The following is a 24,362-nucleotide window of genomic DNA, read 5'->3' on the forward strand; positions in this document are numbered from 1 at the left end:
TTGCAATTTTGATTTGGGGCTCATTGCTAATATTTTTATTATTCTTTGTTTTTGGCATGGGCGTCTCATGTGATCGCGGCTGTAGACATATCTCTATTTCTACTATTTTGGCTTGGCCTCAGCTTGGGCCCAGGGGATCCAGGATTACTGATTTGGGACCAGTTTGGATGTTAATGTATTGACCGGGAATTGCATTTCTATGTAGGCGTCAGACATATAAACACCAGTCCACTCCATTGCAAACATACGCTTATAAGGCTAGCTGGGCTCTCAATTCTCTTTTTCTTATGAGCTATTTCTTCAATCCAGGATACCCTGAGACAGTTCTCTCTGTTGTCCCTTCTCCAGACTAGACATTCTTGTTCTTTCACACAGAGGAAGCCGCTTCCTGGGGGCCCAGCTTTTGCAAAACCTCTCAGTTGTAGACACCCACTTCTCTTGTCCCCGGTCCCAAGCACCAGTCCCTCTCTCTGGACCTGAGTAGCCCTTTGAGGTCCCATGACCCCAACTCACCAGTCTACTGCTGTGAGCCTATACCCCTTCTTTGTCTTTGCCTCTTGGGGATTTCTTGGACTCTCCTCTAAACTTGATGAGGTAGTAACACAAGTTCATACATGGTTATATTATATCCAGGACTCCTATGTGCTTTCTGCAGGCTGGAAGGTCAGTGTCGGGTCATTCTACCAAATCGCTGGGGGTCTGAAGGCATCAGTTTGTAAGAGCCACATGTACACAAGTGATAAAGAAAGGGGGAAACCTGGCAGGTCGACAACGGCTGCTTGACGACACTTCAACTGCAAATGTAAAGCCTTCCTCTAAGCTAATTCTTGTTAAAACAGATATCCACAGCTTTTTGGAAAGAAAAAAAAAAACTAGCTTTCCTAGTCCTCAGAGGGCAGCAACTCTTTTTAAGTGCCCATGTTCACGTGGGCTGAGCACACAGAAAACACAGCAAACACTTGTTAAAGGAACAAATAAAATTAGCATCTTTTCCAAGATACACATGAAACCTCGAATACCGGGAAAGCTAAAAGTGATAAACGTCATATGATGGTAACCACCATAATATAGGATCATAAGTGTTTATGGTGGATTTATCATTCATATAGATAAATGGCTTATACATTTATTTCTGGTGGACACGCCTATAATAGGTAGGTTACATTTATAATAGGCAGGATACATTTATAGGTTAAGCAGAGTCAGTTTTACTTCGAATTGTTTTTAAGGGACTTAAAGTATAACACAGCTAAATTCAGCCCAGGGACAATTGCTTTCCAAGCCATCTTGAAACGTGGCTAGGTTTTCTAGAAAGGATTTGCCCAACTGAGCATCCCCTAGTGATTGGAAGGTGGTTTCGAGGTCAGCCACATCTCCAAGGACGATCCTGGCACAAAGCTGGCCAAGGCCAAGTTCTCCTGGAGTTACAATGGAATGCCTAAAGCCCAAGTGATGCATAGGTGCCTTATGGTCCCTAAGTAAAGCCTCTGGGCATGTGGCTTCACTTAGGATAAAACAGCTACAAAGTTTAAGCACAGATGTGACGGCGTGCGTGGTGTTGTGGTGGCCTTGCCGCCGGACTTACCGTGTAATTTCGAGTGAGGGAGACATCGGTGCCATCCAGCAGATAATGGGTTTCTGTGAAGCTGTTAGCGATGAGGCCTCTGTGGAAAAAGAAAGACAAACGAGATAAAAGGATGAGTGGAGAAGCGTACGGATATGTTGCGAACAAGGCAGCCAGCAGCTGACCCGCCCTTATGTGACAGGTGACCCCGTGAGGCTCCCAAAGGACCTTCCACCTATTCGGGAAGCAGTCAGGAGGAGACCCAGACAGGCAGGACTCAGACACGTGGGCCTTGAACAACAGCTCCCACGGTACACGTGGAGCCCTCACCCATCCCGCCTCACCTCCTTCTTCTAGCACACTCCAGGCGTGTGCGCCCAGGGACCCAGGCCCCTACGTGCACGTGCATGTGGGGACACACACACAGGCACACGCTCTTCTACGGACGGCATATGCCGATTTGCAAGCTGGGAGAGTTATCTGCCTGGCAGTCACAGAGGCCCCCGCCATCTAGAAGCAGGGGCGAAGCCACCTGTTGGGACAATAATTCTGGATCCAGGATATCACCCCTGCGGGTACACCCTCAGGTGAGAGAACCAGCTATCAATATAAACATGTCAAAGAAGCGTTGGGGACAACAGCAAACTGTTCAAAGCAGTGGTGCGGGAGGGGAGGAAGATGGGTGAATGGAATGCGGTAATGGAATGCTGTGGAAGGAGAACGTCACACAGGAAGCCTGCAGATGGAACAACAGCTGGCCGGACAGAGCAAGGTGGGAGCAGAAGGGAATTCTGGGCAGACGATGGCGAGGCCAGGAGATCTGAGCTGTGAAATCTGGGGAGCCAAGCTGGCGTCAGAGGGGAAAGAGTCCTACACGGAGCCTGCGTTGTATCTGCCCGGGCAACGTGTCGTTGACTTTATTTTATTATTATTTTTTAAACTCAATTTAATGACATTTAGTTATTTATTTTGAGGGAGAGAAGGAGAGTGGGCAGGGGCATGGGGGAGGGGCAGAGGGAGAGAGAGAGTGAGAATCACCAGCAGGCTTCACGCCGAGCGAGGAGCCCGAGGGGGGCCTCATTCTCACAACTGTGAGATCACGACCTCAGCCAGATCAAGAGTCAGATGCTCGGGGCACCTGGGTGGCTGAGTTGACCGAGCGTCCGATGTTTGATTTCGGCTCAGGTCATGATTCCGGGGATGTGGGATCGAGCCCCGTGTTGGGCCCCTGCACTGAGCATGGAGCCTGCTTGAGATTCTCTCCCTCCCTCCCTCCCTCCCTCCCTCCCTCTATCTCTCTCTCCCCGTCTCCCTCTGCCCCTGTTGCCCCCCCCCCACCCCCAACTCACATACACACTCTATCTCTCTCAAATAAAAAAGAGTCAGACGCTTAACCAACTGAACCACCCAGGTGTCCCAGAGTTGCTGTAAATACTGGACTTTGCGGGGGGTGGCAATGACTGGCAGTGGCTGTCTCCCCCTCCCCAGCCTCCAGAGAATGAGCCTCACACCATCGGCTGGGGGTGGCCCCGTCTCCAGTCCAGAGATGAAGCAGGGACCCCAGCAGGCCAACCACAACTCTCCCCTATGGCACGCTGTGAGCTGGGGCTTCCGGGGAAGAAGTCTTGCCTCTCTGTTCTCAAAGCTCCAAGAACATGCTCACAGGGGTTCCCTCAGCCTGGTGCCTTGCTTTAGAGGACGCTGCCCAGACACAGCCACCACTCAGCCCTGACAAAGGGGACAAAGGGGGAGACTTTCCACATGTGCTGGGGACCCACTGTGCCTCTCCCCTTTCTCAATAGCCCCCTCTCCTTTGCTTCAGTTGGCTTGAGTTAGGATTTGCATCCAGGGTGCTGACAAATGGGTAGAGTTGAAACGGAAGTGGGAGGTTATTGATGTAACAGGCGAGGAATACTTTCCTCATAATCGATTTCTTTAGCTCCTCTCCCAGCCAAGTCCAGAACTGAAAGCAATTTCCCCATTTTACATGGACTTCAATATATTTCGGAAACGCCTGGCTTAAATCAGTTAGACCCTCACGGAGGTCTGACTTGTGCTCTCCTCACCAGCGAGGGTGGAAGAAGATTGTGCCAAAACATAAAACAGATGATCTCTCACACTCACTGATTAAGGTACCAGGATCCTCCCAGCCCGCCCCACCCCTCCCTCTGCTCAGGAATACACAGATCATGCTGGAGGGGGCCAGCCTCCGTGTTGCTTTTGGTCTCGAATCCCCATCCTCTACATGTCCCTCCTGTGAGCTTTCCCAGGATCCTCTGGGCAGGTTCACCCAGGTTCGCCCTGCCGGGATGGGCAAGGGCAAGCCAGGGAGGTGTGGGAGGCTGGCGGCCTTGACGGGGGCAGCTGCAGGGGAGGCCGAGGGGATGGGGACAGAAATGGTCAGTGCGTCTTTCCAGACGGTGGTTCTAAAGGGAAGCAGGGGGATGGGAGGTGAAATCATGAGGCAGGGGCTTGAGGCAGTGGAGGGGCTGGAGGAAAATGGGGCAGAGAGGGGGTGAGACAACGCGGTGGGGGGAGCAGGCAGAAGGACGCACAGAGCAGGGGAATGGGGAGGAGGAGTGGGAGCCCTGGCTACACGAGGAAGGGCCTGGAACAGCCTCAGTGCTCCTGGGGAGAGAGGGCTTGGTCAGCTTCGAGATCACAGAGGAGAAGAAGATTTAATACAATTCAAGTTATATTGTTATTACTTATGTTATTTACTGTTCATTCATAATTTTATTATTTTGCTTATATTTTGTTAACACTTTAGTAGTTCTGTGCTTAACGGTGCTGGATCCTTATATTTTTTAATGTTTATTTATTCATGAGAAAATGCAAGTAGGGGGAGGGGCAGAGAGAGAGAGGGAGAGACACACAGGATCCGAAGCAGACTCCAGGTTCTGAGCTGTCAGCACAGAGCCGGACGCAGGGCTCAAACTCATGAACTGTGAGATCATGACCTGAGACGCTCAACCGACTGAGGCACCCAGGCGCCCCATGGATCCTTATTTTGAATGAATCTAATACTAAGAGGAGTAACACACATAGGAATTTGTAGAAATATAATTTGTAACACAACGCGTAGAGATATAATTTATACCACAAAGAGATAATACTTTAAGGCTTTCTAACTGAAAGCTAGTTTAGATGGATGCCCAAGGAGGAGACTTGCTTCATGTATGGGGGACATGGGAAATCCACCAGGAAAGCCAGGAATTGGACAATGAACTTTTGGTAGAGGACAGTCAGTAAACTTGTGGACAAGAGGAATAACAGATGGACGAGTGGATGGATGGATGGATGGATGGATGAAGGACTGAATTTCGGGCAAATGCTGTAGGCATATTCTTTTTGTCTAGGACTGTCCCTTCTCAGCTTGGGTAACCCGTGCCCCCTGTCTTTCCCAGGGACCACGACTTGTTGAGAAGCCACGGCTGAAACTGAGGATGTGCTCACTTGAGACCTTCTCAGACGTGTGTCGATTTATTTTTATTTTTTTATGTATATTTATTTTTGACAGAGAGAGAGACAGAGAGAGAGAGAGACAGAGCAGGAGGGGGAAGGGGCAGAGAGAGAGGGAGACACAGAATCCAAAGCAGGCTCCAGGCTCCAAGCTGTCAGCACAGAGCCCAGCACGGGGCTCGAACACACAGACCGTGAGATCATGACTTGAGACGAAGTCGGACGCTCAACCGACTGAGCCACCCAGGTGCCCCAGACGTGCGTCTAATTTAAAAGGGGCTAGCAGTCAAAGGTCCCGTGAGAAAAGAGCGGAGGTGGACAATGGCCATATTGGAAATGGAACAGCAAGGGACCCATTTCCTTTAGATTTCCCCAAGGAGAAAAATCCAATTAGATGGATTCTCTATGTCAGCAAATGAAAACAGAAGGTGAATGCATAATTTCATGAGAACATTCTTTTTCTCTGCTTATTAGATTAGCTGATCTAACAAGGAATTCTGTTCCTCCTTACACCAGAAAATGAAACGCCGGGAGTCGATTTTGCTCTTTTCCATATGTTTGGCTATTGTAAGTGACACCTCGGTATTCTCTCATTTAATATTTATTGTGCTGGACACTGGGAATAAGACACCCCCCAGGCTCATCATCTGGTGAAAGACAGACCCGAAGAGTGATGAGAGCTCCATGATACGGAGATGCCCGAAGCACTGCAGGAGTTCAAGGAGAGGCTTCTAATCCAGAAGGCAGCCTGAGGGAGGTGGTACCCAAATGGATTATGAAAGGTGGACAGGAAGAAGTCACGTGCGAAGGGGTGGTGAGGCAGGAGATGGAGAGGAATGAGGGAGAGACGATTCCAGATAGGGGTGCCTCCATTCTCAAAGGCATGGAGTGTACAGGAAGAGCATGCTAGGGGGGGCTGGGCACCGGAAATGTGAAGCCCTGCTGAGTTCCAGGTGGTGGGTGCAAAGTTTGAAGCAGGGCGATGCACCGTGGCTCAGAGAGGCATGCCGGGGACTAATCCACCAAGTTGCAAGCATTGCTGACTTTACTCCGTGTAATGGGAGCCATTAGATGTGGCAGTGACCCGAGCAGACACAAGCTTTGGGGCCAAAGGCCGCTCTGACGGCCACGTAGATAAGACTTTGGGGGCAAGAAACAAGTGCGGCAGGAGGGCTACTTAGAGGAAGCCGGTGTGAGTGTCCAAACAAACGGCCAGACCAAGATATAAGCCTTTGGGATGGGAAATACAGATGGGGGGGACAGAATTAGGAACCTCAGTTGGCACCCGAGATGGGTGGTTCATCCAGGAGGGAATGGAGACGGTGAGTTCCACCTTGGCCACGTTGAGTGCCGGGTACCTGAGAGACATGCTCCTGGATGTCCGGCAAGCAGCTGACTCCACGAGTCTAAGGTCAAGGAAGTGGCTTGGGGTGAAGACAGAGATGGAAACAGACAGCACACGCTTTCTTTACGGGGGAATAAGAACATTTACGTCCCCGACTTGGCAGAACCCGAATATACACACCAAAAAGTCACAAACATAAAGTCACTGATAATAACACAATAACAGAAGAAGACTTTAACACCCCACTTACCGCAGTGGGCAGGTCATCCAAGCGGAAAATCAATGAGGAAACAATGGCTTTGAATGACACGCTAGACCGGAGGGACTTAACAGATCTATTCAGAACATTTCGTCCTAAAGCAGCAGGATACGCATTCTTCCTGACTGCAGAACTGATCACATACGAGGTCGCAAACCAGCCCTCAACAAGTACAAAAGGATCAATATCACACCGTGCACATTTTCAGACCACGCTATGAAACGTGAAATCAACCACAGGAAAAAAATTTAGAAAGACCACAAACACTTGGAGATTAAAGACCACTGTACTCAAGAATGAACGGGTTAACCAAGAAATCAAAGAGGGAATAAAAAAGTACACGGAAGCCAACAGAAATGAAAACACAACAGTCCAAAACCTTCGGGATGCAGCAAAGCGGTCATAAGAGGGAAGTAGACAGTGATCCAGGCCTTCCTAAAGAAGGAAGAAAGGTCTATAGGGCGATAGGAAGAATCTCATCCTTTCCAGCCGAGCACTGTATTTCTAATTGCAAAGTCTTTGGGTGTATATGACTAGAAATGATCATTTATGATTTACGTTAAAACACTAGGATGTAGGGGCGCCTGGGTGGCTCAGTCGGTTGAGCGTCCAACTTCGGCTCAGGTCATGATCTCGCGGTCTGTGGGTTCGAGTCCCGCGTCGGACTCTGTGTTGACAGCTCGGAGCCTGGAGCCTGCTTCGGATTCTGTGTCTCCCTCTCTCTCTGCCCCACCCCTGCTCGCTCGCTCTCTCTCTCTCTCTCTCTCTCTCTCTCAAATAAACATTAAAAAATGTTTTAAAATACTATGATGTAGATAACATTTTTCCTTATAAAATTTCTTACATTTCTGAAATGATTTGTGTTTGAATAAAAAAATCACCCCCCAATTGCCCTTTTAAGTCAATATTGAAATGACCCCACTCCAAGTTTATTATTATATAATTTAGTTACATTGTTCGAGATGGATTCCATCAAAATGAATATTTTATTCCCCCAAACATAGGAGAGCAGAAAGAAACACCTACTCATTTTCACCTCTGGGATCCCTTTCTCCATCCTCCTTTCGTTAATGTTTCCCTGTGCTGTGCCAGGACTCTGTTACAGGACTTGCCTTCTGCTCTACCTTGTTTCTTGGTGTCTTGTCTTCTCCCACCCTGGGTTGAGCTAAGCGGCAGAAGCTACGTCCCTAAGCTAGCAGAATGCCTCGCACACAGGAAGCGCTTAATAAATACACAGACGACAAACACGGAATCATTATAGAAAAGCAACCCAGTTGGGACAGAATGTGTTCCAACAAACTGGATCAATTAAAAATAAAAAACATGGTTTCAAATTGTGGTCACTGATCCTGGAGGGGGTCTGGGGAGGGGACAGTCACATTCACTCCCTTGTCATTTCAAGAATTCTCAATGCTGTCAGGTCCTCAAGACCAACGCTGACAACTTGTCCTCAATTTCAGAACTGCTTAAAGGAGGGAAATAGGGAAAAGAAAGCTAAGAGTTTGGCATCAATTATTTAGAACATAAAAAACTCATTGATGATATGTCAACTTTTTCCTATTATTTCTTTGAAGAGTATACATATGGTTTAAGGGTTTAATTCTTCTGTGCAACATATTCACGCAAACGCATCACAAGATGGCTCTTATGTGTCAGTTACACCAGAAGGCACCACGGATACTCTCTGCAATTAAATCACACACGCACTAGTGATCTCTCTAGGAAAGCCATTTGGTATTCAGAGCATCCAACCCAGTTTTCTGCTGAAGATTGACTTCGCTACAAGTTATTATTCCACAAATTACCAAGTCATTCATATATAAATTTGGGTAATGGTTTTCTTTACAAGAAGTTGGAAATACAGCTATGAACACGTTCATATGAGGGATAAACCATCTGGAGCTTCAACAAAACATAACACATAATAAAAAGAGTAATTAAAAATCATGATCAGGATTTTCCTAGTTACTAGAACGAAGATCCTTTATTGAAAATGGTCTATTCCTCAACCGGAGCTAAATAAATACAGAGAAAAAAATCGAGAGGAAAATCAATATGTACCCAGACTGGATGCCTCACACACTGAAAGAACTCCTTGTGGTTTTCAGTGAAAACTACACTGGCTGGAATCATGGGACTCTTCACCCTCGTATCATTGGCTCTTCTGGACTCTTCTACAGAGAGATCAGACAACTGAATAATTCTCTATAAAGACAGTGCACTGAGGTATGAAATGAGAGAAGGAAAATGAAAAATAAGAAAAAGAATCCAAGATCTGGCATTTTCTACGGCTCAGCCTTGTTTGGACTACTTTTAGAGCTTAGCCCTTGTAAATATCTATGCTTTTTGTTTTCCCTATGGGGAAAGTTACCCTGGTAAACGGCTTATGCTCTGGGTTCGTGATTTGGGGAGTGAAAGCAACAGCCACTCCCTATCGCCACTACCATTTCTGACTTGTCTTCATGACCCGCATGCCACCTCCCTCCTATTATTTGCCAGGCCCTGGGACACTTGCCTTTCAAGTGCACTTTCAACCTTGATGCCGGTGGAGACCCTGTGGTGTAGGGACTGTTACCATCTATCTGCTTAGAAATGAAGAGGGAAACACTCAGAGAGGTTAAGCGATTTGTCCAGAGCCACACAGCTGAGCCAGTGGAGACTGAACTTGGCTCCATTTGGCTCTAAAATCTACCTCATCCCAACCACTTGGTCCACACTGCCTTACCAGGAAGAAATGTCAGCACATGGCTCTTAAGGTTTGAAGATAAGTAGCAGCAAATCACATTCCAACTTTCCCCGAAATAACTTTTTCCACCCTGCAAGATGGGGCTTACGCTGTCTCCCATAGCACTCAATTCAACTTGGCTACAAAATTCAAATTATTTTTGGTTGTAATTTTGGTATTTGGGGATCCTAACTATTTAGAACTGCACATCTGTAAGAACAATGAAGCATTTACATTCAATTTTCTCTTGTTCTCCTCTATTCGCTGAACTACTCGAAATGATTAAATAACTTCCCCCCTCCCACAATAAAAAACAAGTTCCTTCTCCCCAGCTCTTTCTCATTTAGTTTCACAAACTGTAATACGTAAAACCATTGAGACAGCATCTTGGGAACTATAGGGGACAATTAAGTTTCCCCGCAAAATAATATCTTAACGTACTGCTTTCAAATATGCAGAATTTTGGATCAAATCACGGGCGATTTCCACTGAAATATGTTACCACTGTCGTTTGGGGCTCTTCAGATCCCGCCACAGAATGCGCGGATCACATGTGCCACCACAGACAGTTGTAAACTTGCTAGAAATCTGTGTGAACACAGCGGGGCCATGTTTGACAGCCGCATTTTCCAGGTGAGTCGTAAGAGCAGGTGAAAAAGGTCGGGTTTCTGCCACTGACACCCCTCAGCTGTCATTTTACGTGGGCTTAAAGCTTTAGGCTACTCTCTCCCCTTTTCAATGACTACCTGTAGTTCCCAAGTCTTTTGAATGTGGGTTTCTAACCGTTTGAGGCGGTTCTCAATGGAATAGGACTGTCTTCCTAGTATGGGATTTGCCAAGTTTAATAAATGGAAATGGATTATATCCCGTAAGTAAATGGAAACCCAACACACCATTCATTCCAGAGGTAAATAAAGTCCCAGAGCCACTTTCTGTAGATGCGACTGCAAGAACAGAGTTTACGGGTTAGCTAACGCTGTCCTTCCTCTTCGAACATTGCTGCCAACACAGGTAAAACGGCTATGTTTTCTAGGCTTCCGAATTTTCTTTCTTCCTTTTTTTCATCTCTAGGGTTATTTCACTACCTTTATTTTATTTATTTTTATTTATTATTATTATTATTATTTTTATTTATTTTTACTATGATTTATTGTCAAATTGGTCTCCGTAAGCAATAGTGGGAGCAGTCGCTAACATTCGTTTGAGCCCCTACTAAGCCAAAGCACTTTATGCGCATTATTTTATTTAACTTTTCCAGTAACCCTAGTGGGCTGGCGCCCATTTGGAGGTGGGGGCGCTGGCATCAGAGGGGTTCAGTACTTGTCTAGGGTCACACGGCCGGTACTGGGCAGACGGTCCGATTTCAGAGCCCAAGATCTCATCGCTAGGCTTACCCTTGCCTTTTCTGCTCGTCTCTCTTGCAAGGGACGCTATATTTAACATGCCACTTCCTGCCTCTGAAAACAATTAGAAAGCAATTGCAGTTTGGGTCGGGTGGGTCTGTTTCCCCTTTATTGCCAGAGGTTCGAAACGGAAAGGAACAATGAGGAGCAGAGTACGAATCAGGTTCTGTTCACCTCCAGTGTGAGGAATGATCACCCAGGAGTAGCTGTTTTACGTGTACTGGCGTAGAAAAGGTCGTCACTGCTCGGCACATAAAGGTGAAAAGGTGAGCAGTGTAAGCGAATGAGGAACGAAACCCACCGAGATGTTTTCGCTGGTGCCACCCATCACCCGAAAACCATCGGGTGCGTTTGACCCCAGAAGCCAAGTCAGCCTTTATTCATCTTCTAATTACCCACAGCGCCCCACACTGCAAGTGGTGTTTACGTCTGCAGCTCACTGAGCACCTCGAGGTCTACGATGTGGCAGGATGCGGGAGGACGCGTTATAATGAGTGGCTCTTCAAGTCTTCACGACGACCATTTCGTGCAGGTGAGAAACTGAGGCTCAGAGGTTTGCCAAGTGGCAATAGGGTGAGGCTGTTAGATGCTAAGATGCCTTATCCTCCGCCTCTGCTCATCACCTGTATACGGAAAAACATGCTTCTGTTTCCTCCAGCCCAACAGAATTCTTGGCTGATTGTTCTATTTATTTATTTATTTATTTTTAATTTTCATGTTTCTATTTATTTTTGAGAGACAGAGAGAGACAGAGCACGAGCGGGGGAAGGGCAGAGAGAGAGGGAGACACAGAATCGGAAGCAGGCTCCAGGCTCCGAGCTGTCGGCACAGAGCCCGACGCGGGGCTCGAACCCACGAACCGCGAGACCAGGACCTGAGCCGAAGTCAGACGCTCAACCGACTCAGCCGCCCAGGCACCCCTCTTGGTTGATTATTTTAACAGATGCAGGTCCTGAGGGACCAACTGAATCCGGCGCACCAGGGGATTACAGCCAAGGGAAGTGCCTTCGAGGGCTGCGAGGGTTGGGGTGGGCCCTCCTTCTTCACTTTTGAGGCTCCTCCTCCTGGCCAGTTCCTGGCTCCCAAAAGGCTTCCAGGCAATACCTGCAGAATGCTTGGGCTGACATTTCCAAGTAATAAAAATTCAGACAAGAAGACAAATCTACCTTCGACGTAGCTCTGTGGCGGGCAGTGCAGAAGCGGTTGAGAACAAACCCGGTTCCGCGATTTTCTTTTTTGTGACCTTGGGCGTGCCATTTGACCTTGTGGGATGAGAGGCTCCCCAACCAAAACAGGGATAATAGTACCTACTTCAGAAAGTTCCTGTGAAGAGAAGATGTGCTAAATGCTGAACGTACGCGCCCGGCCCAGATTACGTGCTCAGTAAATGTGAGCAACCAGGACCGTTAACGAACCCCTCAGCTTCTGTCCCCCCTCGCCCCCCATCTCCCTTTTCCAAGACCTTCTGTGACAGCCTCCACATCCCCATCCAGTTTCTACACGACAGCCAGAGTCAAATTTCTACGACAACAGTCAGACCCTGTCATTCTTCCACTTAAAACCCTACACTCCCTTCCTACAGAGCCAGGAGGGAGAGCAGTTCAAATCCGGGAGTGTGGACCGGCCCCGCCTCCCCCTCCACAGGCCCAGCTAACCTCACTTAGGCGCTGGGGCCCTCTTTTGGTTTCTCTCCTTTCTTATCTCGGTCTGGAACGCTCTTCCCCCTTTTCCTGCCTGGCCAAACAGGGGTAACCCTCACGCTGAATGGCGTTTTCTAGAGCAGCCTTCTCTGCCTGCCCCTTTTCACATCTGGTTATCCTGGTAGCCTCCGCTGCAGGGTCCCGCCCTGTTCCTGTCGTTCTCGCTGCCATTGGTGGCTTATCTGCTCTGTGACTTGTTTGAGGCTACACGTCCTCCACCAGGGCAGAGGCCTCATCCGCCTGATCCTCTCTGTATCTTCGGCCCTTCGACTACGGCCTGGGACCTAATAGGTATTCCATAAACACTTTTTGAAGGAATGTAATAATCGAGAACGAGAATCATACATCAAAGGCACTCAGACACAATACACCTTCATTACTGGTTTGCTGCACTTCTGCTGTGTGAGGAGGTTCCTCCTGCTCCAAAAAACAAAGCCCACCACCACCACCCAAAACACACAAAACCCGATAGACAAAAGATGCTTAAAACTTCGGTCACCTTGACCGGATCTGGCCTTTCGTCCACGCTGTGGAGCAAATAAAATGCTTTTTTTTTCCTCTCAGTCTTCAAAGAGCAGTTTCTCAATTTTTAGCATTAGAACAAGTCTAGCCAGACTTGGAACCACCAAATCAAAACACCTTTTAATCCTTGGGCAAAGGGCTTTAAATGAAAAATAAAATGACTCCGGCATGCATGTACCGTCCTCGCAGCGGCGGATGTTTGAGAGGCTGCTGGTGTTAGCCAGCACTTTCTACGGAGCCCAAGGCTGGGGGTCCAGCAACCCTGCAGGTCTGATGACCTGGTAAAGCTGTTTCACAGAGAGCTGGACGCATTTCAGCCCATTTGCCTCACCCACACCGCTCGATGAAGAACTTTTATTAATTGGTGCTCTGAGGCAAAAGAGGGAATCTTCTTGGCCTCGGCGGAAGCCAGCCAGCTCCCAGGCAGACTTGCAGACTGGCCAGCTGGGCTCTCTTAAAAATTGACCTCCATTGAACCAAGCTCGCAGAATGTGTGTTAGATCAAATTTGTTCCCTTCTGCTTACTCAGAGACAGTTCTGCTCTGCAAATTTCCACACCATTGCTGCCAGGAGACAGATGCCAGGAGCGACCTATGATGGCAGGGCAAAAAGACCCCGGCTTTCTCAAGTTTTCTCAGCCACCAGACTATCCAGACCTTCTTGCTGACACTAACAAGTGATGTGCTGAGGTTTTGAAATGAGTGTGTTGCTCCCTTTTTAAACAAACAAACAAACAAACAAACAAGCAAGGCCCACTGGCCGTGAACTTGGGTGTGCAGAACTGTGGTCAGCAGAAGCACACCCTCGTGCCCATGATGGCCCATCGCCACTGCCTGCTCACGTCTCCGAGCCTGGGTCACAGACATCCTCCCCAAAAGCCACAGATTTCTGCCAGCACCAACAGGCACCAACGTCTGCGAGAGATCCGGTTTAAGAGAGCGGATCTTTGGGGGCAATGAAGGGTTGTAACACGTAAAACTGTAAAGTGAAACCATAAGTCCTATCTGAATTCGGGTTGCTGTGTTCTTCATAGGAAGTATTCTGTTTTCCCACTTTTTCTTTTTAAAGAAACCACAATATGAAGTACACGTAATACCCAAGGTGAATGTTTCTGATTCCCAGTAACTGTTCTTTCAATGCTTACCTGGGGCTTTTTTTTTTTTTTTTTAATATCTGGAAGGGTTTTGCATTTAAACCCAATGCTTTTGAGAACCCGCAGGGAAGAGCCAAAGAGCAGACACCAGGGACAATGGACCATTGATGGATTTCTCTCCTGGACAAAGGCCATCCTGATCAATAGTCCCCCCAGCTGGGCCTTTGAACTACCTGCCTCCTCCACATGGGTTCTCCAGGGGTAGATGAGCACTTTCCACGATGCCTTGATCTCTTATGCAATTCCAGCCCCCAGGTTTATGAAGAGCTTGGCTAATTCTAACCGCTAATTTTCCATGAGCACTTAAATGGTTTCGTCTGAACGTGGCTGGGAATATTGGTTACTTCCAGCATTCTTAGGGTGGGGTCATAGGAATTACCTCGTTGATTTCATTAACTGCTACAACACAGGACAAACTATCACCCGGGGTCACGAAAAATCGAGATCTTTGGTAAGCATCGCAGTCTCAAGTTGTAGAACTGGTTAAAAGCCACGGCGGGCGTGCTGAGTTGGTTTCGGATTTGACTGAAGCAGTGACCCACGACATTTATGGAAACTTCGGGGCTTACCTGCTGTCAGTATCCCAGTGGATTACTTGCTTGGTGCTATCTGAAAAAGCTGCTGGCATCACAGCCGTGACAACGCTTAGAGCGCTCAGCTAAGAGAGCTTTTCCCCCCCGAGATGTACCTTCCGTGCTGCTATGCCATCGAGCTGTCCTGGGCACAGGGCAACAACGGATACCTTCTCCGTGCACCGGCACCAGAACATTACTTCCCTTCTCTGGACGGACTTTGGGCTGAAAAAAGACAAATATGCTTCCAACATTTCTGGCTTCCCAGCCACGAATCTGTTTCTCAGATGACAATATTGTGGTTTCTTAAAAAAAAAAAAGGGAATCAGAAGAATACTTCCTATAAAGAACCCAGCAACTAGAATTCAGATGGGATTTATGGTTTCATTTTTCCACAACAATCTTGCACGCAAAGTTGGGAATTGGGATTACATCATGTACGCTACTAAACTCATATTCTAAAAACATGCTCCAGAAAGGAGTTCTTCATTAAAAGCTGAAACCTTTCCATGTGTCTGGGGAAAAAAATAGCAAACTATATTGAGGAGGAGGAAGGCACAGCTTAATGATTAAAAAATGTCATTTACAGTGATCTGCTTCAGTAATCTTTCCCAAACAGTTTCATGGAAAAAAACCAGTACTAGAATCACCTACAAGCTTATTGAATTAATCAACACTTCTCTGGGGTCAAAAAACAATTATGTATCCTGTATGGTAGAAGGCTGTGGAAACGGACCAAACTAGGAAATGGATAACATGTCAAGTCAGTGCTTTCTACTTTTCCCGTCAGGGTGGATATTCCTAAAGTGAAACAATCCCACTGCGGCTCACTGGTGGTCAGAGCATTGTCTGGCCCCGGACATGGGGATCGGGACGGGCTGTTATCTCCCCCAGGCCTGGGGGACTGTTACTCATTTTGCTGGGTGTGACAGTGGCACCGTGGTCACATAAAACCCCACATGTGGATGGGGGAAATGTCACGATATTGGGTGTCGGTTTAAAATGACCTCTGAGAAGGGGCAGTGATAGAAGAAACAAGTGTGGCAATGTGTTGAAGCTGACTGAATCTGGGTCATGGCCATGAGGGCAAGTCTCTCAAGTTTGGCCCTGTTGGCAGGTGGCACGTGGTAACTCCGTGGTGAAGGCGGTCCTGTGCCTGTAGGATGTTCAGCAGCATCCCCGGCCCCTACGTGCCAGTCACAATCCCGGGTTCTTTCAACCCAAACTGTCTCCAGCCACTGCCCCGCCTTCCCTGCGGGGCAGGGCCCCCTCAGTCGAGAACCACTGATATGTGGGGGGATAAATACGCTATTTTCTCTCCTCTTGAATACGTTAAAACGGTTTTGGAATAAAAGGTTTATAAAGTTAATGGAAGAATAAAAGTGTGAAAAATCATGGTGCCGGGTCAGCCTCTTGGGCTGTTTGGAGAACATTCCTGAGAAATGTGACCACAGAAGTCTGGGGCCCAGACACCAGGGAACTTCTGACTCTGGTCCTGGGCCTCAGCCTCAGAACCCACCAGGGGCATGGGCCCATCTCAGGCCAGAGAGTCAGATGCTGGGGGTGGGGGGGAACCTGGGCCCAGGAACGTGCATGTTAAAAAAAGCAGCTTTAGTCTATTGTTACGTTTCATCCCATTTTCTTTATCCTTTGTGCATGTGCTTGCTGGGGCTCACCATCTCCACCCTCCAACCCCTTATATATATATTTTTATACCATCCGAGGGGAAATCACACACATCATCGCCTTTCACCCCGTGTACTTTCAGGGTGTATTTCCTGTGAACAGGCACGTCCCCCATGGATGACGATGCAGCTGTCCGCCGTGGTGTCACCAATGCGATGCCCTCGTCCGCTCTTCCGTTCATGTCCTCACAGCCACAGCTCGCTCCGCGATGCTCTTTGCTCCGGGACGGGCTCCAGTCTAGGATCAGGTGTTGGACTAGGTGGTCACGTGTCTCTGCCTCTTCTTACTTCTCATTAACAACGCTGAGAAATAACTCACACACCGAACGACTTACCCACTCAAAGTGCGATTTTTAGCATACTCCCAGAGCTGGGCCACCACCCGCCACAATCTGGTTTCGGGACGTTCCCCTTCTCCCTCTGTCCTTGGCCCTGTCCTCATCACCCCTAGCCTCTTTGGATTTAGAACACTTCTACTGCTTTCCTTTTAGTGTTGTGATGTTTTAATAAAATGCTCCTCGCTGGCGGTTTGTCTGATATTTCCTTGGGATTCCATGAGGTTCTCGCAATAAAATCCGTCCCACGTGATGCGATGTCTGTCTCAGGGTAGCCCGTGTGGAGACCCGTGGTGGCCATCTGTCCCCCCCATGCTGATCATCCGGTCAAGGTGCTGTGTGATGTCCACGCTGTATAGTTAACCAACGGGTGCTAATCTAGGGGGAGATTTGGAGGAGGAACAAGATAACCTGTGTGGTCTTTAAGCGCCTCCACACGGACAGCTTCTGATGTGCAAGAAGAGAAAACCGAAGGCTCCAAAACTTCCCCGGAGGCCCTTCACACGTGGGAATGAGGACCTAGCAGGCCGGCCCGGGCTCACGACCGATGTCCCTGAAATGCTCAGCTCACCTGTGTGGAGCCCGGGCCCCCCGCCTCCGGCGGCTTCCGCTTCTCGTATGCTTTGCTTCAGGCCTTTCGCCGCATTCCTGAAATGTCCACAGCAGAAGTGGAGGCCCGCGGCGGGACGACTGGCTGTCTTGTCTTCCAAAGTGAGAAGGTGGCCGCAGGGAAGGTGGTACCGACTCAGCCCTGGGTGGACTAACGGGAGGCAGGAAACTGGCTGTGGAGGAAGGGCCCCGGATGCTTCCTCCGGACCGGCTTTCTCTCGGGGCCGAGGCAAACCCAGCCCCCACTGTTTGTTGTGTTTGACGCAGACGAGCTCCCCGGAAGGGGGACGTGGCCCAGGCGGGCAGGGTACCCGTGCTCAAGAAGGGTGGGTGTGGGGGGACGGGGCAGGGCGGCAGGCAGGGGTGGGGGCCGCCTTCAGTGCCAGAGTCCTGCGAGAAGAGTCGGGAACACGATGGCATGGCCATCTCGTCACAAGGAACCACGCAAAGTAAACAGAAGGGCACACACGAGGGACGGCGCGTTTACAAATGGGAAGGGACACCAACCAAATGGCAAACACGACCTTCGGGAGACCAGCTGACATAGAGGCCATCGGGCCACACAGCCAGGTGCCGAGCGTTTCAACTCTCCTCGGCCCTGGCCTGCTGCTCGCGGGGCAGTGTTAAAGATATTACTAGTATTTCATTGTAACGATAACAATTGCTCAGAAAATAAAAACCGAAACAGGCAAACCATTAGAACACCAAGAAGAGATTTCTAACGCTTTTTTATTTTAAACATATGTTCCTAAAGCCGTCGGCGGAGAGTGCCAAAAACACAGTATCGAGTCTATTTTCCTTTTTCTGTGTACAGGATTGGCTTTGGAAACCGCCTATAAGTGCCCTAAAACTTCTTCCCTCATCAAAAACAACTGAGGGACAGTACAAGGAGTTCTGAAGCATTATCTACTTACTTCGCTCGCGGGGAGTGAGGGAGAAGTGACGTTTGCGCAGCCTGGACCTAAGTTGTAGTGGGGAGACGTCGGGACACGGCTTTGCTCATCCCCTTGGATGGCACAGGTGAGGCACCTTGTACCGCGTCTTGGAAAACCAGCCCCACCCACTTGGCTGCCCTGAAGGTTGGTTGTGGAGGGAGAGGAAAGGCTCTCCCTTCCCATCCCAGAATTCCACGGGGGCCATGGCTTCTTGCAAGGGACCCCAGCTGGCATTCAATCCCCAGAGGCCGGCGGCAGATTCTAGTCCCTTCTTTTGGCATATGGGCCCTGGAAGGTCTCTCCCCAAAGCTGTGTGATGAGAATCCCCATGCCCTGTGTCGAGCTGATGGGAATCCACACACTCCCTGGGTCGAGCTAAGAAGATGAAACAGACCATGCACTGAGTTAACTCAGTGATGCCATCGAGCATTCGTAACCATTGCCGAACAATCCCGAGAAAGCAAAGAGTATTCTTGGGGACTCCGTCTGAAAGCATCATGAGTTAATGTGCATTCAGGGCCTCCGTGGGCCCCCCCACCCTTTGCTTCAAAGATTCACAACCCAAGTGAGAAGGGTAGACAGTGCTCTCTGCCCAAAGCCACGATTCAAAATTTGGCTTTGTTATCCTTCAGTGTGGGATTAATTATCACAAGGCCTTGTAGGGGACTCATTTATATATGATATAAAGTAGAGTTTACTGTCATTTTAAATAAAGACACTAGATGAAGTTGAAGCTATATAGAGAGACTATAAAACCAGAAACAGCAAGGCAGCACAATTCTGAGGAGACCTGTGACTCGTGGTCTAGGACATATTATGTCTGGTGTTCAGAATAAGTAAATAGCTGTTAAGTACGTCCCATATTATTTTATTTCAGAGTAATACAATTCTTTTGTTTCTGCCGTATAGGAAGCAGTTGTGTAACTAAAATACAATAATCATCTTTTGGTCTAAATAATGATGACCTTATAGACAATAAACTGGAATAAAAACTGAATTCATAAGGGCTTTTAACAAAATCTCTCACTGTCTCCTAAAGTATGGAGATTTACATGGGTACACATAGGTGGCTTGTCAGTGTGATGTCAACGGACCATAGAATCTTTCCTCCAAAGGTTTACCACCAAAGCCCCAGAGAGGAGAAAGTATAGAAAGAAATCTGTAGTCGTGGCTCCTCATATTTCAGAAAAGGGCTCCCTTCATTTAAGTAAGAGCCACCATATTTGTGTAATGCTATAGCGAGTCTGTCATTGTATCATAGTTTTAAAGTAGGGGTGTGCTAAGCCGAGAGAGAAAGAGAGGTACAGAGGTTGACGGGGGGAGAGAGGAGAGAGAGAGAGAGAGAGAGAGAGTGAAGGAGGGAGGGAGGGGGAGAGAGAGAGAAGGTAGCTTGGTTGAACGCACAGATGCATTGGCTCTTCATTTAAGGCTGTACGTTTCTGCCATTGCATTATGGGAAATGTTTATGAGAGACTTTTATGAAAGGGCAGGACAGGTTGTTAAGAAACATGTAGAATTACTTTACCCGGGAGGAAAATTTTTAAATAACATTAGGTTTAAAAAAAAAAAAAGTAAGAAAGAAAAGGATCAGAAGGTGGGAGATTTGATGCTAGTGAGGTGTGGAACATTGGTAATTACCGATTATTAAAATATTGTATAATGATACTGGACACTATTCACTGAACTCCTACTACGTGTTATGAAGGGTGCTAAGCATGCTCGTGTTTACTACTTAAAGGGCCTCATAAGGCCCCATAATTCTGCCCATTTTACAGAAGAGATAACTAATGTACAAAGAGTTACATAGTTTGTAGTGAACAGCAGACAGAGGATTGGGAACCAAATTAATCTTTAAATTTTTTTTTATGTTTATTCATTTTTTGAAAGACAGAGAGAGACAGAGCACAAGCAGGGGTGGGGCGGGGAGAGGCGGGGCGGAAACACAGACTCTGAAGCAGGCTCCAGGCTCCAAGCTGTTAGCACAGAGCCTGACGCGGGGCTCGAACCCATGAACCGTGAGATCATGACCTGAGCCGAAGTCGGACGCTTACCCAACTGAGCCACCCGGACACCCCGGGAACCAAATTAATCTGACTCTAGACCCCGTTTCAAGATTTTCTATGAAGATTTGAGACTCCAATAGGAATAGGGTTTCTTTTTTTTTTCCAACTGATTATTTAAAAGACAAAAGTAAATAACATTTTGGCTTAAGACTACAGGAAGGAAGTCTGGAGAGAACCTAGATACAAATCTGTGAACAAACAAAGCATAAATACAATACAACAAATGAAATAAAATCTCAAAACCAAGAGCTCCTCGTGCTGGATTATATTGCAACAGAGGGTGGGATTCCGTTGCTGCATTAATTCTTCTTCAGCACCAGGCTTTTGGCCAAGAAGGAAGGAATGTTTTGCACTTAGCGGGAGGTGCTAGGCTTCAAGCAATGTGCTAATCAAGTCTTTCGTATTTTTTTTTTAATTTTTAAAAATGTTTTTATTTATTTTTGAAGGAGAGAGAGAGCATGAGCAGGGGAGGGGCAGAGAGAGAGGCAGACACAGAATCTGAAGCAGGCTCCAGGCTCTGAACTGTCAGCACAGAGCCCATCGTGGGGCTCGAACCCATGAACTGTGAGATCATGACCTGAGCCGAAGTTGGACGCTCAACCGACTGAGCCACCCAGGTGCCCCAAGTCTTTGGTATTTTAATTCAGATTCATTGAATAAGAATCTCTGTGTTCATTCAATTTAATTTATTAACCTTCATTTGAATAAAATTTTAGTCTTTAATTTTGGTAAGTGTTTTTGCTGACAATAATTGGGTAAACTTTTGTGCTCTATGGTTATCACTGACATGAAAAATGGCTTTGTTAATATCTCAGCATCTATGCTAGACAAAATCAAACATTACAGACATATCAAAAATCTTTTCTATATAAATGGGATCTACTCTCTTATGTAGAGAATAAGCATAGTTTCAAACATCAAGAAACTCCTTATCAGAGGGTTTTTGTTCATGATAAGATAGTACTGTTATCAATTCATGTTTGCGTGGATTTAAGAGATTTTTAAAATTCAAATTCAAATCAATCAAACTGTTTAGAAAACCTGAGAAATATTCCTTATGCTTCTCTTTTGGCTTCAGTCAGCCCTTATTGAAAGACAATTTTTTCTTTCTATAAACATCTTCAAGATGTTTCTGTAAACAGCAATTGAAAACTTACACAAGTGTCAGAGTCTCTTTTATGTACCAGAACAATAATAAAAAAAAAAAGCAACGCATTTCTCTGTCTGCTCATAAAAGTAATTGTTTATTTCTTACTCTTTTTTTATGGCATCAAAAGTGCTAGAGCACAACAAAACCAGGGGACAGGCAGAAAAAAGAAATTAAAGGACATAAGAAGGTGAAGTCAGAAATTTTACAAAGCATGTTCCTTTAGGTACCTTGTAGAAAAGCAAAAGCAAAAATGTGTCCATTGCATGTGGACTGGAAAATGTGACCTGCGACTGTCCACATCCACTCAGGCGGCACCCAATCAACATGACTGGATATCAGTGGACTTATTTCATGGATATAAGTGGAGTGTGTGGGAATCTTTCATTGTCCCCGCCAAAAATTCTCATAGATACCCATTAAAAATGTAGCAGTTCTGAGAGGGAAGTGTAGAGTGATAAATGCATATACTAAGAAAATACACCTAAAATAAACAATGGAACTTTACACCTCAAGGAACTAGAAAAAGAATAAACTCGCCCAAAGTCAGCAGAAGGAATGAAATAGCAAAAACCGGAGTGGAAATAGATAAAATAGAGACCAGAAAAACAATAGAAAAGACCAACAAAACCAGGAGCTTGTTTTCTTTTTTAAAAAAATTATTTTTAACATTTATTCATTTTTGAGAGACAGGGAGACAGAATGCAAGTGGGGAGAGGGAGAGAGAGGGAGACACAGAATCCAAAGCAGGCTCTGGACTCTGAGCCATCAGCACAGAGCCCGATGCGGGGCTCGAACTCACGGACTGTGAGATCATGACCAGAGCTGAGGCTGGGCGCTCTACTGACTGAGCCACTCAGGTGCCCCCCAAGAGCTCATTTTCAAAGAGACAAACAGGCACCTGGGTGACTCAGTCGGTTGAGCGTCCAACTTTGGCTCAGGTCATGATCTCACGGCTCATGAGTTCCAGCCCCACATCAGGCTCTGTGCTGACGGCTCAGAGCCCGGAGTCTGCTTCGGATTCTGTGTCTCCCTCTCTCTCTGCCCCACCCCCGCTTGTGCTCTGTCTCTCTCTGTCTCTAAAAATGAATAAACATTAACAAAAATTTTAAAAAACGACATAGAAAATTGATAAAACTTGAGCTAGACTAAGAAAAAAAGAGAGAAGCCTCAAATAAATAAAGTCAGATATGAAAGAGGAGACATGACAACCAAAATACACAGAAATACACAGGAAATACACAGAAATACACAGGAAATACACAGAAATATACAGGAGCATAAGACACTGCTATGAACAATTATATGCCAACAAATTAGACAAGCCAGAAGAAAAAGATAGATTTCTAGAAACCTACAACCTACCAAGACTAACTCAGGAAGAACTAGAAATTCTGAATAGACCAAGAATGAATAAAAGAGATTAAGTCAGTAATAAAAAATCTCCCAATACAGAAAAGCCTAGGACCAGATGGCTTCACTGGTGAATTCTCCCAAACGTTTAAGGAAAAATTAACACCAATCATTCTCAAGTTCTTCCAAAAAATTGAAGAGGAGGGTACACTTCCAAACTCATTTTACAAAACCAGCATTACCCTGATACCAGAGCTAAAGCCAAATACCAGCTAAGGACACTGCAAGACAACTATAGACCAAAATTCCTGATGAATACAGAAACAAAAATTTTTGACAGAATATTAGCAAGCTGAATTAAACAGCATATTAAAAGATTCTACCATAACCAAGTGGGACCTATCCCTGAAATGCAAGGGTTGTTCAACACATGCAAATCAATAAATGTGATATACCTCACTCACTACTAGAATAAAATGAAAAACCATATGGTCATCGCAATAGATGCAAAAAAGCATTGGACGAAACACAATGTCCTTTCATGATAAAAACCCTCAGCAAATTGGGTATAAAAGAACATACCTCAACATAGTAAAGGTCATATACAACAAGCCCACAGCTAATATCACACCCGGCAGTGAAAGTTTGAAAGCTTTTCCCCTAAGGAACAAGATAATGACGCCCAGTGTGACTACTCTTGTTCAATGTGTCCTGGAAGTCCCAGTGAGAGCAATCAGACTAGACACAGAAACAAGGCATCCAAACCAGAAAGGAAGAAGTAAAACTTGTAGGTTATATGATCTCACATGTAGAAAATCCTAAAGATTTAACCAAAACATTGTTGGCTGAATCCAACAATTGTAAAGTTGCGGGATATAAAATCAACATTTGGAAACTAGTGATGTTCTATACGCTACCAATGAAATATCTCAAAAACATTAAGAAAATTATCACATTTACAATTCCGTTAAAAACAATAAAATACCTAGCAACAAATTTGACCGGGAAGTAAAAGATCTATGCAATGAAAACTACAAGACTTTGATGAAGATATTTAAGAAGTCACAGACAAATGGAAAGATGTTCTGTGGTCATGGATTGAAAGAATTAGTATAGTTACAATATCCATACTTCCCAGAGCTATCTATAGATTCAGTGCAACCCCTGTCCAAATTCCAATGGCATTTTTCACAGAAGTAGAAAAAGTCATCCCCAAATTTGCATGGAACCACAATAAACTGAAACCTTATTGCCAAAGCAGTCCTGAGAAAGAACAAAGCCAAAGATATCTACCTTCCTGATTTCAAATTGTACTACAAAGCAATAGTAATCTAAACAATACAGTACTGGCATAAAAATAGACACATAGACCAATGGAACAGAAGACACAACCCAGAAATAACCCTCCACATATACAGCCAACTAGTATTTGACAAGGGATCCAAGAACGCTCAATGAGGAAAAGATAGTCTCTTTAACGAACTGTAGTGGGAACACTAGGCAACCATGTGCAGAAAAATGAAATTGGAC

General features: G+C 46.4%; 1 protein-coding gene across 3 annotated transcripts in view; it reads right to left on the reverse strand.

Annotated features, from left to right (window-relative positions):
* ADAM12 (ADAM metallopeptidase domain 12) overlaps positions 1–24,362 on the reverse strand; it is a 349,535-nt gene that overhangs the window by 133,190 nt on the left and 191,983 nt on the right. For all 3 annotated transcript variants that reach the window (XM_045041022.1, XM_045041023.1, XM_045041024.1), the window contains exon 4: positions 1,586–1,664. In XM_045041022.1, coding sequence (XP_044896957.1) covers positions 1,586–1,664 — 79 coding nt within the window. The remainder of the gene's footprint in view (positions 1–1,585; positions 1,665–24,362) is intronic.

Source organism: Felis catus, chromosome D2 (assembly GCF_018350175.1).
Source record: "Felis catus isolate Fca126 chromosome D2, F.catus_Fca126_mat1.0, whole genome shotgun sequence".
NCBI classification, from domain to species: domain Eukaryota; kingdom Metazoa; phylum Chordata; class Mammalia; order Carnivora; family Felidae; genus Felis; species Felis catus.